At 45.9% G+C, this 18,290-nt stretch overlaps 1 protein-coding gene across 6 annotated transcripts in view; it reads right to left on the reverse strand.

Annotated features, from left to right (window-relative positions):
• The window catches only part of LOC112562844, a 45,952-nt gene extending 28,467 nt beyond the window's left edge, over positions 1-17,485 (reverse strand). Inside the window, exons 1-3 of one of the 6 annotated variants that reach the window (XM_025236391.1) lie at positions 17,082-17,485; positions 16,067-16,800; positions 107-1,747 (exon numbers count right to left, since the gene is read on the reverse strand). In XM_025236391.1, the coding sequence (XP_025092176.1) occupies positions 107-1,169 (1,063 nt within the window). In that variant the 5' untranslated portion in view covers positions 1,170-1,747; positions 16,067-16,800; positions 17,082-17,485. Of the gene's footprint in view, positions 1-106; positions 1,748-5,430; positions 6,034-16,066 lie in introns of those variants that run through there. The other 5 variants (XM_025236394.1, XM_025236392.1, XM_025236393.1 and 2 more) reach the window with 5 other exon arrangements.
• Between the last annotated feature and the right edge of the window lie 805 nt (positions 17,486-18,290).

The raw sequence follows: 18,290 nt of genomic DNA on the forward strand, positions 1-18,290 counted from the left end.
TTCAAACAAACAACACAACAAACCAATAAACATACAAACAAACCAATCCAGCAATCAAATCAAATAACAAACACACCCACAAACAAGCCAACATATCAACACCTACCCGCCACGGCCTGCATGTACCCAGCCACCAGGGAGACGCGTTGCACGTGCTTGTCCGTCAACCGCAGGTTGGACAGCGCCAGGAAGGAGGACACGCACATCAGCACGCACCCGGCGCCGTACAGCACGCACCCGGCCTGCCAGGCACCCGAGGGGATGTTGGCCAGGTGATGGTAACCCCCGTAAGCCGAACACACCTCCCGCGAGCGCTCGGCCTGCGCGTCCATGAAGCAGTAGCTGACCATGCCGAAGGTGTGCACCAGGTCCACGTGCATGACCCAGAACGGCTGCAGGAAGGCAAAGGTGCACGTGCCAGCCACCAGCAGGGTCAACAGGCACCACAACAGCAGAATCGGCGAGATCCCCCCGCTGATGGGGATGGTGTCCGATGTGGATGCTGTCGTGGCGCTGGTCGTCGTGGTCGTAGCCGTGACGGTGGGAGACGCCGAGGACGCGGCGGAGCTGGGTGAGGTCTCGGAGCTGCAGGTGGACTTGTCGCTGGCGATGAGCTGACTTTGTTGTTGTTGTTGACCTTTGACACAGGTCGCCGTGTGGCAGGAGGCGGTGCGGTCCAGCCGCACGAACGGTTTGCTGCCGAATAGCCTGACACTGGTCGTGCCCAGCGGTGCGTGTGCGGTTCCGCTTCCGCTTCCACTACCGCTGCTGCTTGAACAAGCAGACGACAACCGGACAGAAGAACAGACTCCGGTGAACCGGTGACCCAACCTTGGCGGGTTTTCATTACTCCCCGGCCCCGGGCCACGCCGGACCACCCCTCCGGCCAGGCACACGCTGGGCACGGCGAAGATGGGCTCCGGCTCCACCATCACATGCGCCGGCGACGCGAACACCACATCCTCGCTGTTGTCGTTGTCGCTCGTGACGGTGGTGAAGCTGGTGGCGATGGTGTCCTCGTCGTTGTTGGCCGTCGTGTCGTTGCTCGTGCTGGTCGTCGACTCGATGAGGAAGCGGTACTTCCTGGGGTTGTTGACATGCCGAAAGTTGTCTCCTTGTTTGGTCCTCGTCAGCCCTCGGCCCACCGCGGCTGGCTGAGTCGTCGCCATGGTGCCAGCCGATCAACCAAACAACCTCCCTTGTCCCCTTTTCTGAAAGGTCACGCTCATATCTTCACCTGACAAGTCCAGATTCTTTTTAACACAAATTATTTTTTTTTTTAAATTATAAAATATTGTCCAAACTGATTTTGAACTCTTTCCAGCACCATAAGCGTCAGTAGTAGCAAAATGCTCACCCTACCCTCACCTACCCTGTTATCAATTCTCCAACTTGCCTGAAGTAACAGCCTGCGGTACTAACAACCTCCTGATAAACTAAGGATCGAGTATTTCAGATACACATCCGTTAGAGCTTGAAAAAGCCTTCAGGAGCCGGGCGAGGGCAGTTAAAACCACACACGAGCGCTATCTAAAGAATGCTCTCGAGACCTTTAAACCTATTGTGATAAACGACAAACGCTTTTAGCCTTCTTCAAAGAGAGTAATTCTTTCTCTCTTTCTTTCCTCCGTGATACCTTGTGGCTTGGCATTGCAAACAATGATTTTTTTCGATAAAGGCTCCGGTGTGCACTTAAGTCTGGCTTCCTCTCAGGGAAAACGGATGAACAGGCTTAAAAGAAAACAATCTGGAACATAGAAATAAATGGGGTTTAGGATAGATACTGTGTTCTTATGTGTGTAATTCATGGAAGAAATGAGCAACAATAATTGAGCAACTACACACGATACGACTGGAGGTATGATAATAAATATAATACAATGCATTGTTTGTAAGAATGGAATCCAGAGAAGAGGGAGGTAGAGGAGGATGGATGGTAGAGGTGGGTGAGAAGTCTGATCACACCATTAAACGAACAATAAAAACTGTTGAGGTCGTTATCGCTGAAGAGGAATGAAATTGTGTCACGAACATCTTCACGAACTTCTATTTCTTTATCTTTGGAGCGATGGCTACAACTTGCACGGAATAACCTTTGCACCTTCTGGACTTCTGGTCACGACATTCAAATTTCTTATGCTCTTCTTTTGATGTCCTCAATACTGATAAAGATTTAATAAAAATAATAACCAACCCAAAGCTTTAATCTAAAAATCTTTATCTTCTTAAATACTCATTCTTAGTAATTGAGAAATTTTCAGAAAAAATATTTTTTAAATTGTCATTAAAAGTTAGACATAATTAAAACTTCAAAACGCAGGATATTCCATTACTCGTTCACTTATTTTTTTCCCTTCTAGACTCGACGATGGCAATCTAGATTTTTCCAAACATCTACGCATCAGATATCATACACAAAGATAGTTATCCTCACCCTGTTCCCGTCTTCCTTTAAAAAAAAAAGAAAAAAAAAGGTTGTAATGGTTCGCGCTTGTCCTACCCTCATTGGACTCATATTCTGAGGACCCATTTATTTTGAAGGGGAGGGGGAGCCATATATCTGCCATCTCCTCTCCACCAGGGATTCCTCTTTTTGCCTCGTTTATCAGTCGTCGAGTCTGGAATGACAGCGCGCGCCACGTAACTTGAAAGGCGAAGATAGAGGGAGCTGTCATCAACTTCCGGTATAACGCAGACCAAACAAAAAAAAAAAAAATGGCGGACTTTGAGCCCCCAGCGCCCTGATGTTGCGGTTATCATTACAGCTTTCCGTTCTCTATTACAGGGTCCTGTGGCCGCTGTCGCTCCTTGGTGTAGCTGTGGTCGTCTCCTGACGTTCGCGTTCAACGTCTGACGCACGTGCAGCACGCGAACCATGTGCAGCATCCTGCACTTTTTTTACCCGTCTCTTTTTATCTCTCTTTCTCTCGCTCGATCATATAAAGAAATAAAAACAATAAGAGACATGAAGCACGAACACACACGCACACACACTGACAGACATGGCTCAGGCGTTATGTTATGTTATGTCAAGCAAGCTTGTGTACATCATCAGAAACTCATAAAAAGCTGTCTGACATGGTAATCGGAAAGAAATGGAGACGGAGGGTGAATGGAGGAGAAAACAAACTAACCAGAGACGACGGGGTGCACTGAAGATCCCTGAACATCTGTCAGACTGCGGGGTATGTCTGCGCCGTCCATACGGCCAGACGACAGACGTTTGTCGTAAAATAAACTGATGGGTTATTTTATATTTTATAGTTTATTTTCATATTTTGCAGTGGGTCTCACTTCTAGTTTGATTTGTTTTTTTGTTTATTTTTTAAAATCAGCTTATATATTCTCGCCGACATCAATCCATCAACCATGCCTGTCGATTCCTGTATCTGTCCATGAACACACACCTGAACGCACCAGCAACAAGAAAAAGAGTGGAGATATTTTTTGCTAAGTAATTGCAGCCTCAACATATTTACATACATCGCATAAAACACACAGACAAACAAACACACAAGACAAGATGAAGGGGAAATATAGGAATGTAAATAATTTTGTTCAAATAGTAATGGCAGCAGGAAGCACACACGAGCATCAGATGGATGATTCTAGCAGTGGATTAATGACACACTATAAGAGCATCAGATGGATTTTCAGATGGATTATCAGATGGATTATCAGATGGATTATCGTAGCAGAGAAGATAATGACATACTATAAGAGCAATCAACTGCACGTCGGATGACCCAGGGGTCTTGTCGGTCTCGGACATCAAAGATCAAAGACTTTAATAAAACTCGAGGGTGTTACATTTGATTTCATGTTTATGTCTCTATGATATTAAATCGAACTGAATAAGAAACCGGTTGTAACTAACCGTCGTCGTCATCGTCATCCGCATTTAACGTTCCTGCGATATATTCCCCAACCCAACCCCAGTGTAATTATCTTCTCTTGAACTGATCTCTGTAACTCGTTGTCGTCGCTGTCGTTGTCCATTGACAACACGTGTTGCCACTACGTCACAAGCAGCTGTTGACAACAAACTGTCGATAATCGAATGTCGAGAGCAAGTTGAAAGAACCGAGTGTTACAAACATTGAGCTGAGACCTGCTGAGGTCAAACATTATTTGTAACTCGACAAAACATTCTGTACACAATACTACAACGTGAGCTAGCGAAAAATAAGACCGATCATACACCAAGATACCATTCCTTACGACTCTGACAAAACTCACCATGGCAACAACATCTCCATTGCAGCTGCGACTACAACCTGACAGCAGCATGGGGTGCGACCAGACAAGACGACCTCCGACTGGGCATGACGAGCCCCTCCCTCCCAACCTCCCAACACCAAAAGAAAGAAGACTCCCTACCCTACCCTACCCCACATCAGTGGACCATGAAGGCAAAGGGTTGGGGGGGAGCCAGGGGTGTGGCGAGGAGGGACTCCGGTCACGAGTCAGGTGATGCGTGACGTCAGTCGTTACCTGCTTCCTGCGGTGAATGACGCTTAACTAACGCGACAAAACATCGCGTCGTCGCCATTGCGTTTCAGGTCAGCGCTGATTCGCTCCTGTCGCGACCATCCCCCTAACGTCTAACCCAACTTGTCTAGAACTCGACAGTCGGTAATACGATCGCCAAGTGCTACAAACACCCTGCAGCCCGAGACCGAGTGACCTACATATTGGTCTACGTGACATTCTTCGTCGCCCTCTTTCCTTTTTTATAATTATTTCTGTCTTTTATCTGTTGGCTTACTTTGCATTTGACCCATAGCTGCTGTTGGATGCATTTTTTAATCATGATGTCTTCTTCTAATAGCTTTTATTATTTTTTCTTCTTTTTATCCCGCTGTTATGATTTACCGTTTAGTTTTTTCTTTTATTATTTTAATACATTTCCTTCATTTTATTGGTTTTAAACATCAGAAGCTGGAATGTGCCTGTGAACAGCGCAGGCTTGCAAACCTGACACCAGTGACGTAACAGTGACGTGCGGCAGGCGAGTATGACGTCATGCAGCCGACCGCAGGTCATAGTCAACACCCGTCGGGTTCGAGCGAGCAGCTCAGTTGTTCACTTTAGTGTTCACATCAGCTCAAGAGTGTGGGTCAGTGGTGCGTTTCTCTTATACCGTCTCACCCTGAGTTCTCGTGACACCCGTGTGTAGTCCACACTGTGTGACCGCCCACATCCACCCCGGGTGGAGAAGCTAACCACAGTTCATGATAATGCGAGAATATTGGTGTGGGATAAAGGGGTGCAGACAGAAAAAAAACCCACACAAACACGCGGGTACGCACACACAAACACAGAAGAAAGAGAAAGAGAGGAAGGTATACTAAACTGCTAGACCACAATAAACGGCGAAATGTGGAGAGAAAGAGAGAAGGAGGCAGTTAGAGAGACAGAGAGATGTACCTTTTTCGAGACAAACGGTCGACGGAAGTGACCTGTAATGGCGGAAGGCATGCTCCTAACTCACGTGTGCGAGGAAGGATCAAAGCCGCGCGCCGAGGAGAGAAGTTTCTCGATAATCGACGGTGACAGATGTCCAACCACTTCTGTCAAGCCAACGACTTCCAACGACTGCTACCTACAGGCTCTTTCACGTGGTTGTGTGGTTAGTCGGGAGGAAAACAGGAGCCACTCCCCTTCCCCTGAAGCGAGGCTCCGGTGATTGGTTAGCCGACACCTTCAGGCGCCAACATGCACGCGAAGTAGGGGAGATAAATCTCCTTTCTCGAACTTTCGCTTTCACGAAGTCGTAAACTACAGCAAGGGTAGGGGAGACAAGTAGACGGTACCTACCCTCTATTATCAGCAAGAGTATGGGATGGTGAAAGCAACGGACCACCAGAGGGCGCTAATTAGCGGAAGTGATGGATGGAGAGGAACTGCGCAGGTCCGACTTGCGTTGGCTTCCGGGAGAGTACTCTGTAAGTACAGTGTTACACGGGTTACATCACACAACTGTGTGGTGTTACCTGACTTCAGCGGCAATAATAACCGGGTACAGGTGAAGACATCAACCCACACCATCCTCCGTAGTGGCGTTACCAACAAGGGAGGAACTACTCCCACCTAGAGGGCGCTGGTGAGGCTACAGCCTCAGGCACATACGACGATGGGGAAAGGGGCTAGGAGGGAGGGAGGGAGATCTTTGGATGGAAAGACAATCAACGGTTTTCTGAACTATTTTTCGTGCTTCGGCGACGGAATACTTGTCGGTACAACACCGCCTTGTGTTCGGTTTGCACTTGGCTGCGGCGACTTCAAGCCGGGAGGGAGCTGACCTCTGACCCTCGCCTTCCGTGCAAAAACAGCGGGGTCAGTGAGGTGAAACGAACGAGTGGACCGTGAAACGGACTACACAGTGTAGGCTTGGTTTTCAAAGAGGTTTTTTTTTTTAACGGGTAAAGGTCTTGTCGGCGGTACAGGACTCGTTTAGTACATGAATGCGTGAGTACCTCCCTCTCTTTCTTTCTCTCTTGCTCGCGTTGTGCGTGGAGAGAAGGGTCTAGTTAAAAAGAATATATTTAAGAAGTGTGTAAAAACTATGAGAGTTGTGTTATACGTATTCCACATACACCTATACTTATCTCACTCACATACCCCTAATAACTAGATGTATCTCATATAAATGTGTTTAATTAAAATGCACTTTCAAGTTGCCAGAAATAATTTTGTGAAATTCGATAGTGCTCAGACGTTTTAAAAACTTCTTTAAAGAAATAAAAGAATAAACAAAACACTACTCGTGAAACAACATATTCTTTACAAATAAAAACTCTTTCAACCTCTCAGCCTCGCCACACTTCTCACCCTGTTAGCAGCAAAGGCTGTTTCCGTAGATAAGAAAGTTTTAAACTGACGTTTACTGTCTTTATTTATTGTTTATGTGCGTGTGAATGAGTGCATGTGTGTAGTGAATTAGTTCAAACAATGAACAAAGGCTAGGTACAAAGATGTGGGCCCACCCTCCTGTGGCTCCTAACATCCATGATCTGTTGTAATGAACCAACTCCTTCTGGACCTGCCAGAACTGGTAAAAGATAACCTCCAGAGTTTTTGTGAGTCGCTCCTGCTGCTGATGATGCTAGGGAGAGTCGAACTTAGATGAGACACGTGCAAGAAAACTCAAGAGATGAGACCACAGCTGAGCAAGTGAACCATCCAGCTGTCTGTGACAGCCATCCTGCTGTCGGCGAATAAACCACCCGACTTCTAGCAATAACCACCCGGCTTTCACAGATTAACTACATGAGAATCCGAAGACTAATCACGATTAGCAAACTTTGCCATGACTAGTGCCGCTAACTGTAACCCATAGCAACTAGAAATAAGTAAGTTCGATGTAAAGATTAGACAACTCCCGATCATTTAAAAAAAATTACAAAAAAAAAAAAAAAAAAATTCCCGTTACGATGGGAGGACAACGATCTGTCCTCGTTGCTCCGGCTCCTCGTGTAGAATGGTGTTTGGACTCGCTAGAATTCTTCGACAGAACGCTTTTATTTACAAAAAAAAAAAAAAAAAAAAAAAAAAAGTGGAGGGGAGGATGCTGAGCGCTGTGTGCGGTTACCAGTGGAGGGCGACTTGAAAGACTTTCGATCTGACAAGGGCGAGCCATTAGACACGGCAGGGGACGACATGCTGCTAATGGCGCTCGACCAGCCGTGCATCAACTGTCATCTTGAGCAGTCAACGATTTCATCGTCGACGCTGACGAAATTCCGAGGCGGGGCGACGAGCTTTTCCTCCACAATGGACAAAAAAAGCAACAACAAACTGTATCTATAAAAACAGAGAAATAAAGAGAAAAAATAAAATCCAAGTCGATGTTTTTTTTTTTAAAAAATGGAGTGGTGTGATTTGTGTCGAGGGGAGGACTCATCAGATCCGCGTGGGATTACTTAATTGAGCTGACCTATGTCCTTAGATATATGTAGATATCAGTGTCGGAGAAACAATAAAGTCTTTCATTTTATCGCCGAGACAAGTGGCACACAGACGCAATGAGGGTTAGATTACCACGGCGCGGCAACCAACTGGTCACGTGATGTTGTAGGTCAAAGATCATCTGTGGATGCTTTTTTCACTCGCGCAGATTCCAAAGTCGGCGTGAGAAAGTTTTTTATATCGGTCACACACGGTCGGATGTATGATTATGTTTGGGAAATATTGTTCAAACTAGCGCGTGTACTTTGCGAGATGATGGCGGCCTCACAACACGTCACTTCCTTTTCGGCGACAAGGAGGTGCTACCGACTGTCACATTGGGGTAGGAGGAGCACAATGGTTTACTACTTCGCTACACTTCGCAATATTCTTTATTAATTAAAATGTTCATATGATGACTTTTGTTGTTTATGATTAGATGTGAAGGTGGTAAACATCACTTTGCTGACTGTCAGCAGCGGACCACGTGACAGGCATGCGGCCCACAGTGGACCGTGGACCACACTTTGAGAACCCCTGGGGTAAGGCATGGTCTCGCAGATTGCCAGCAGTCCAGTCCATACACAGTCCTTGCTCCCATTGTAAAATCCTTGACATCATCTGGGTCCTATCGAAGGCACAAACTATTTCTTGCTTCCAAGATCCACATTGCTTATGCCTGAGTCACACTAGACGACTCAACAAAACCGTTATTCGATTCTCTACAAAGTCTATTTTTCTTATGTATGTCTCGTCACTGACGATAAAAGAAAATAAAAGTCCGTCCGTGTCCAAAGAGTTTGATGATTCTCAAATTTCGTGTTTTCAAAACACATACCTCCCTACTTATGATCTGCTGAACATGTTTTAAAATCAACTTCAATTATTAGCTCAGTCTTTGGAACTTGATTTGTCATAGCAAACGACCGATAATTTTCGGGTGGCGACTGTTTTGTCGGCACTGGTCCGCCACCTGAGACTGTCTTCACCTTGTTTTACCTTCAAGCAGGACCAGCAGGAGAGGAGGAATCGTCTCTTTTCCTGGACTGCCACCCTCCCAACCACAACCCACCCACTCCATTTTCTCGTTCACAGCTCGCCGAGCACCGACCACATTGTTTACATTAGCCGCAACGGTCGTGGCCGGTCGAAGGTTCTTTGTGGAGGAATGTCGGGAGGGTCGGGTGCGCGAGCGCAGACTTGTCAGGAGAGGTGGAGGAGAGCAGTGTCAGGTTGTCCAAATGTCAAAACCCGTCGAAGCTGGCGGAGAAAACCGGCGAAACGGCGGCGGCGTCGACGCGGGGAAGTGTGGGAAGAGGTTGCACAGTTCACGGCGACGTGGCGGGCGGAAGCACTCCGGCACGTGCGCATGCGCAGTAGCATTAGCGCGGCGAGCGACTGGCACTGGAGCGGAGTGTTGCCAGAGCCGATGAGCTTTTGATGACGGTGAGCGGGTAAACCGAGACGGTGCTACCCATCCACCCGGCTTTTCTTGATGCCAGTCCTGGATCCGCACCTGACGCGATGGACAGATTCTTCTAGTCCTCGGGATTTGGAAACTTGTTTTTTAAAAAGTCTGGCCTCATTCTTCTGTCACAGTCCCGGACGGAGACTGAAACTGTATCAAGACAGGGAGCTGCTGGTCTCCTGTTTCTTTTAAAAAACATTTCTGTCGAAAAAAAACTGCATTCTTCTTTAAAGATTAAAAAAACCACGATTTATAAATTTGTCAACTATAGGTTGGTGACCTATGGACAGACAAGACACCAATCACCATTGTTGTCAATAGATTATAGTCAGTTGACTAGTCCGCCTCCTTGAGAATATGAGGGTAAGGGATCGGACATCTGACGGGAGACGTACAGGTTTTCAATTATATATGGAGAATATATAGAAATGTATAGAGAACTTATAGAGAATGGACCAGTGTCGTCTGCTGAGAGAAAGAATTTTGTCTGCTAGAAAAAAAAATGTCATCAGTATGAGAGAACAGTGAAGTGGCTTCAAGCAAGCAATGTCAGCTTACTCTGGAAGAAAAATCCGAGATCCTCACAGCATTTGGGGAGGAAAAATAAACGAGAGATGTCGGTGACAAGTTCGGCATTACGCAATCCACGCTGTCCACGATTCTCAGAAAGCTTGAAAAAAAAGCTGAAGCAAAACCACGGGAGAGCAGGACTGGACAGCAGTGAAGGAAGATGGACAAAAATGTCTTCTTCGTGAAGACCAAGTTTCAAGACACGTGTAACATGTTTGTGAGTGCCCCTGTTCTTGTGATTTGCCCTTATTCTGTAGGAAAAAAACCTCTTGAGTTTGACAATTTTTTCTGGATAAAAGGACTGTTCGCATCAACTGTCTGAACCGCTTTTGTGACAGGTACAACATTTTGTTGAAAGCAGTCTGTGGCAATTGATGTACTGAGAAACTGAATCAGCGAAACTACAGAACCATATTTGTCATCAGTCATCCAATTTCTAGAGAAGGCGGGTGTACTGGGGACATCCACATCAGGATTGAAACAGCGACAGCGGAATGTCAAGCTGGACAGGACCTGGGACAACAGGACCATCAGGTTGCTACCAAGCACAGACTGTACAAGTTCATGATGATTTCAAATTAGCTGTACAGATACGAGAGGTGAACACTGCTTACCAATATGGACAGGAGAACCCAATAAATGAATGGGATGTGATGAAGAGCAATGACAACTGTCTGCTAGACAAAAAAAGAGCGAAAGATCGGGAAGATGATGATGACGATGATGACCCCCTCCTTCTTACGATAGAAGCTTGAAGGAAGTTACAGGTTGCAATAGAAAAGACCCAAACCATTGGATCTGAAAAAACAGATTTTTTAGAGCTTTCTGAACACACACACACACACACGTTTTGCACTTATGCAAACAGGTACACACAGACAACTAAAACGAGGACTAAGCCAAAATATACATGATATGGCCACGGACAAAACAAAAAAAAAAAAAAAAAAAAAAACAAAAAAACCGCAAAATATAGTAAAAATTAAAAAAATAAACCACCGTGTGTTCTAAATGTGAAAAACCCGAAGGAATGGAACAGCTTATGGCGAAGGAAGAGGATGAACAACTGTTTGTTTAAGACTCCAGAGCGCGTGAAGCAGACGGAATATGAATTACTGAAGAATATCCAGCGCCGTACAAATAAACAGACGGAAATATTGTTCTGTGAGTAGCAGCACGTGCTGAACACAAACATAGACCTGCTCGGGGGTCGTACAAAAACAAAGTGAAAAGCAGCGGAGTATTAGAAGAGAGGAAAAAAAGAGAGTATACAAGGGCGAGACAAGGAGCTGGGAGTGGAGGGCAGGGAGGAAGGAGTGGCGATGTTCTTCATGAAGAAAGAAAACATTCTGCAAACAGTCGTACAAAACCGACTGGTAAAAACTAGCAGCTGCGGGAGAAACGTCGAAGGCTGTTTGGAAGGATGAATAAATTGAGAAGCACGGAACGGATAGCCTAGTGGTCGCATAGAACCTTAGGCGTGCACACTAGCCGGTTCGAAACCCGTTCAACGTATCGTACTTTTCTTTTTAGCTGGAGAGGTTACCTAATCCAGGATTGGGGAAAGGTTAGCTGGGGATGCTCTGTATCATCACCATCATTGTCGTCGTTATCTTTACCTTTTCTTTATGTCTTTCTACATGTCTCAAAAGAGGCAGAAACGATCACGAAGAAAACGACGATAACCAAGACGATAGGAATGAGGATAACCAAATGACAACAGCGAGAATACGGAGAGGAAAGCACATTTAAAATTCTTTAAATCCTGTCTGATCCTCTTCAGCGCGGGGACGAAAGTCCCCACCCACCACACAACCAACCAACCAACCAACCAACCAACCCAACCACCCAACCAACCCATCCCAACCCAACCAACCCAACCAACCCAACCCAACCAACCCAACAACACCAACCAACCAACCAACCAACAACCAACCCAACCAACCAAACCAACAACCAACCAACCAACCAACCAACCAAACCAACCAACCAACCAACCAACCAACCAAACCAACCAACCAACCAACAACCAACCAACAAACAAACAAACAAACAAACAAAAAAAAAAAGAATTGCGCGGTCCTTGACACTCTATTTCCATCGGTGTTTACAGCCCGCTGTGGACAAATGGCAGCCAGTGTTTCTGAAGGATAAAATGTTTTTAAAAAGAATGATTTGCAGATTGTTGTGCAGGGTGTGCCGGGTGGACGACAAGCCACAAGTGTGCAACAGGTGTGTGCATGCTGCAGCCAGTGCCAGTAACATGTCTGAGACCGCAGTGAAGTGCACTGGCATTATCTCAGTCTGTTTGTGGACTATAAATATTTATCACACTCCGTTTCTCGGGCAACCAGATGCTAATCGCTGAGGTCAGTGATGCCAGGGCGATGGGAGGATTAAGGGAGACAATCTACAAATGTGGGAACTGTTGACAAAAATGATGTACACACTGCTTAGTTGATGCTTTTGTTTGAAAACAAGAGATAAATGTGTTTACACATTCAAATGCGTGCGTGTGTGTGTGTGTATATAAAAAGAGAGAAGTTGAGTGGGAAAGAAACAAATGAATAAATAAAAGGAAATATAATACAGAGAGAACCGGAAGCCAGAAAATTGAGACAAAATAATTTTACAACTAACAATCCTACCCAAGTAGAATTCTGTCAAAAGCGGAGCACCTTGATACTAAAAATAGACACAGATAAAATATAGATAAATTATTGCAAGAAAACAAAATGAGAGAAAATCTGTGTAGGTCTTCTTCTTAGTATTCTGTCACTGATACTAACCGGAAGTTAACCCTTGTGCACGAATATAGATAGATGAGGAGGTGTCTCTGATGTTTGTTGTCCCTGGAAGTTACTTTTCATGCAGGGAAAGCCAGCGAGAACAAAGAAACCTCCTCCTCATCCTTCTATCTATCTATCCTGCTAGACAACCTGTAATTTTTCAAACTGCTGGCAGACAAAGTGAAGATGTCTGAGGAAAAGTAAGTCAGCGCCAAGCTGTGGTTGTTACAATCCTTTCTTTTTCTTCTTCCATATCTTCTTTATTCATTTCCACCTCAATATTTTTTCTCCATTCTACTATCCCATCCATCGTCGCACTCATAACTAGTTAGACCCTCGCAGCTTGTTTATCATTCACAAACGCTCAACCGTTTCAACCGCCACTGCAACGCTCTTGCCTTAATTTTCATTATTTTTTCCCTCGCTCTCTTGATTTTTTTTCAAATCATTATTATGCACGGCCGCTTGCCTCCCTCTTTTTGCTGATGTGGCGAGAAAAGCCATCCATCCTTCTGCCGGCATCCACGCTGAACCTGTCTTCTTCCCATCGGGAGCGCCGCCGCCTCGTTCTCGCATTTTCTCGCGAGTTTCGTCCGTCGCGGATGAAGAAGCACTGGCGGCTGTATGATAGGAGCGCCGTCACGGTAGAGCGGAGTGTGCGCATGCGCAGAGGGCCCATACACTACTCGCCTGTCAAAGATTGCGTTCGGCACGTGTTCAGCGCGAGACTTGGCCGAGACTTGGCCGAGACTTCCGCACCTCAGGCGCGAAAGCTGCGGGGCCTTGCGACAATCCCTGCTAAACCCCAGAGCTTGAAGTGGTACATCGAGTGCAGAAAAGGTTTCCTCATGATGTAAGCCAGAAAAATATGGGAAAGCTAAGATGACAGGTTTCATCAAAGAAGATGGTTGATAAAAATGAACCGCATCTGTATCCAGGAATCTTATCATATACACTCTCTAAACAAAATCTGCTTAAAAATAATTCTTGATCCAGGAAGTCAAAACAGAAAACAACCATCACAGACGGTGACTGTTAATTTTAAATTTCCCACTTTAATTTTTTTTTTCAGGATAATAGAAAAATTTATTCATGGGAACCACACTTGGATACTACTTCAGACACTTCATTGCATTCTGGAAACAATCAAAGGCTTGAAATAGAACCCTTAGCTTCTATCTAGAAAAGTGTTTTTTTTCTCCTGTAGATACCCTGCAGGAACGAGCAGGGCAAATAACAGACACATGTGAGAGTGACGGATAGAAAGAGAAAACCGCACCGAATGTGAAAAACGACTTTTGCCCTGGAGATTTACGTGGGCCGATGAAGGTGAGGCTAAAAAACGCAGACATTTCGGTTTGAATAAATGTTTGAATCAGCCATACGGTCCTCCTGCCACTTACTTCCGGTTCAGGAGAGGATGGGATCTGTCTCGCATACTTTCTACAGCTCACCTCTCTCTCTCCAACGTTTTCTCGTTTGACTTTTCTCTGCCAGCCACTACATGGGGGTGAGAGGCAAGCCTTGTCACTGAATGGCTCGTTGGCAAGGAAGGAAAAAATAAAATAAAAGCAAACAACATACAAGGCAGTACTATGAGCTTTCTCGAGAAGGTAGTGATCATTTGATTTGCCACATTCAGAATTTTCATATTAATATGTTGTGATATCTTCTGAGACAAATGTTCGCTTTCTTTGTGCTACGCACACACATAGAAAAGAGCAGATGAGAGACATAAATAGAAAAGAAAAGACGGGGATATGAAAACTACCAGTCCTTCTGTCTATCCTCTCTAGTGAAAACAAACTTCAGTAAGGAAAATCGCTGAGAAAATGTCAGTGTGTGTGTGTGAGAGAGAGAGAGAGCATTGCGACATTTCATACATATCATCAACCTCCCTCTTCCTCTCTCACTCACTGTGTCTCTCACAAATAAAGTGAACTGTGAATTCAATAGGTCAAGAGGTGACCACTGTCAATCAAACAACACGCACATTATACAGTCACACAACATCCAGACCAATAAAGACAGAATATTAACAACAGATGCCAAAGTCTCGTATACTCTAAAGACATTCCGATAACGACTACTTTATCTTTTCTCTCTTTTCTTTTCTTTTCTTCTTTTTTTTCTTTTTAGACTCGAAAAGTAAAGTTCTTGGTCTTCAGTTAAAAGCTGCTTACAAGGCAAAGTAATCAAGGATCGACAAATCCTCAACTCACGTTGGATCAGCGAGAATAATTACACTTCTTGAAAATACAGACGGTATAAAAATGAAAAAAAAAAAAAACACTTTCACTGGAACTGAATGAATTTAATAGAAAATATTTTTTCTTACTTTTTAGGCGCAAAATTATGTTTATGCAAACGCGTCTGTTTGTGTGTGTGTGCGCGCGTGGTACAAATGTCCCCAACGGGAATCAAACCCTCCACGCTGACACAAGGGCCGGAGGGAGCGATCCCCTCCACCGCTTGTTGTCTGACGGTCGCCACACCAGTGGACGCCACCACCGACACAACTGTAACCGCGACGTCAGCGAGTGGATCCCTCGAGGCATCAACACCTGTTCCACGTCACAGCTGACAGTCGCCATGGAGATCAACGCTTACAGTTGCGGTCGGCGTGACCAGAGCGCGTGACAGCTGCTTTCCGGTTCTCGTCACGCGTTCTTTCTGACGTTCTTGTCCAACGTCAGTTTGACGTTCGCACGAGGCGTCAGTCCTCGATTGGCCGGTAACGACAACATCAAGAAACGACACCATCATCCTCCTCCCCCACCAACAACATTACTGACCACCTGGTCCTTCATCCACTTAGTTACTAGAAGCAGGGTGGGTGAGAAAAGAGTGAGTGGATGGAGATTGTGATGACGACGACGATAACATTTTGAGTGCAGGCCGAGGATAGTGGATAGCTGAGGATAAGAGTGAGAGATAGCTGAGGTGAGGCAGACGAGGTGTGACGATAAGGCTACTCGCAGTAGATGATGGTATGTGCTAACAAAAGAAAAAAAAGAGATCGCAGGGAAAGGTTAACAACGGAGTGAAACGGGAGACGCCATAGACTCGACCGTTAATTAAAAGACGGGAAAAATTTACCGCCACATTAGCAGCGACACGAGTTAGTGCGTGTGTGTTGTGTGTCTGTGTGTCTGTGTGTCCATATTCTTGACACGTTGAGCCACAATCATATAGTCAAGCACATTACACTAAACAATCGTTCATACCCACTAAACATTAGCGCTAACACTAAACTAAAACCTATCTAGAAAACCAAAGGGGTACCTACCATCGAGATATTTAATCCCAGGCTATCCCATGACAACATCGAACTCACTTCTCAAACCACCTGTCGAACTTCTCTCATCGACTGACGACACGAACGATGCTTACTACCAAAAAAAAAAAAAAAAAAAAAATCATCGATGTCCAACACCTGACGCCGGGCACCGTACCTCCACATCATCGCCAACATCCGCTCTCATCGATATCCCGTCACGGAGGTGGGCGGTTAGGCTAGCACACACGACGACGACAGCAACACCTACGTCAGCGACAACGAGCCACGTGCTCTCCCTCCCGCGCGCCCCTCATTGAGGCAGGCAGCCTCGTCTGGCATCCAGTCAGCTGTTGGACACACGGCGCGTGTCAGCAGGCTCCCGGCTCCAGGCTCGTGTCGATCACGGGACGTGAGGATGAGGCGCTGCGTCAGAGCCGGTCTACACCCCAAGCTGCTCGCTGCCACCGGCGCTCGCGCCCAGCTCTCGCTCTGTCTCGCGCACGCGCACACCCTCGACAGGAAGCCGCGGAAAGGTGTGGGCGGCGGAGGAGAAAAGAAGTGCGCCTTTCTCTACCGGAAGGAAGTCCTTGGTACTTTCTGTGCAAGACCTGTTTGTTGTCTGTAGGAGCTCCACGTGACGAACCCGGGTAGGGGTCAGGGGTCACCGTAGATTCCTTTCTGTTCTTTCCAAGATACTCGTCATCAGATCCTTCCTTGTCTTAGTTGATTGACCGCAGTGGCACCTGGCGGCGGATAAAGATGTTAGTAAACACGTGGAGCAGATTGTTTGCTCGGTTATTAGGGGAAGCTCGGTAAGGAAGAGTGAAGATGTTTACATTAAGGTTGGACAAACATTGGATACAGGTTACATTATGAATAATTAATTATAATTAATCATGAAATATTTCGCTGCTCTATTCAACTTAAACTTCCAAGATGGCGTCTTAAGCAGTTCCCGTTACAACACTTTCTTTGATCTCAGTTTTCAAACAATTAACAGACTGAGACTCGTCTAAGGACATACAGGAACACGGCCATATTGTCGATGTACCCCGTGTATCCCCCCAGGGCAGCAGTTCACTGTGGCGACACCAGAGCGGGATGAGGGGAGAACTGTTCCCGGCTTGCACCATCCCTCGTGCCCGCTGGCCAGACTCCCGTCTCCAGTTCTCTGCAAGTTGCAGGCAGCAGACGACTGGGAGGAAAAGCTCATTAGCAGCAGCTTGTGATGACTGGGGGGCGTCTGCCTGTCGGATGCGCCAGTCCGGGGAATGTCTGTGTGCTGGTGCTCTCCTCCCCGGGTAGCTGCACCCCGCATGCCTTTGTCTGCCGCACGTGGCCGAGGTAGTCACCTGTGTCTGCGTGCGCGAGTGTTTACAAGTCTACCAAAACAAAGTTGAGTTTCAGGACTGGGTGGATTGCTACCCTGTGATGCTAGCCGCTGAGTTGGCCAGACTGGATCCGAGTGTAGGCAACAATTTATGTAGTCAGCACAAAGGGACATAATTTGTCTGGCAGGGGGAATAATCATTCAGCAGGAGCACACTGATTATAACGCTAGTAAGCTGTCGAGGAAAAATTAAAAAAAGAGGACATGATGATGATGATGTGTGATAGAGAATGTGTGTGGGTAAGTAGTTGCGATCCGAATGATGGATAACGAATTTGTAAGACACGCTTGATGCTTACTGATAAGTATGGTTGGCTGGTTGGTTTAGTTGGAAAGTGGTTCCACCTTGAAAAGATTTTTGCGGTCGGGGGAAAGAACTGGAGTACTGAAAAAAAAAACAACAAAAAACCCGACGGTCAGTGTCCCAAGAAGAGATTTGAACCCAGGGTCCCCAATCCGTGGCAAACCAGTGTCTTAACATCGCGCATCCCAAGGTAGATAAGTGTCTGCTTGTGCGACTTCTTATTTAATTTTTATGGGAAACATTGATAGTGGTTTTAAAGCGAAGTAAAATGAACCGATCGAGTATTCACACTTGTCGGAAACATGTATCATTATGATTATCATGGAAGTGCCTTTTCAGACATCATGTGATATGACAAGAAATGACAGCTTAATATTTTAGAGAGATCCCTGAGTGGAACAGCATGTGGAGATGCCATGACCTTTTCAAACTGCATCATACTGAAACTTTTATATTCCACACTAACCTGATGTGTGTGTGAGAGAGAGACAGTCAGCCCAGCCAGCCAGCCAGCCAGACAGATGGCTGAGAATTCCGAG

Source organism: Pomacea canaliculata, linkage group LG4 (assembly GCF_003073045.1).
Source record: "Pomacea canaliculata isolate SZHN2017 linkage group LG4, ASM307304v1, whole genome shotgun sequence".
In the NCBI taxonomy this organism is placed as follows: domain Eukaryota; kingdom Metazoa; phylum Mollusca; class Gastropoda; order Architaenioglossa; family Ampullariidae; genus Pomacea; species Pomacea canaliculata.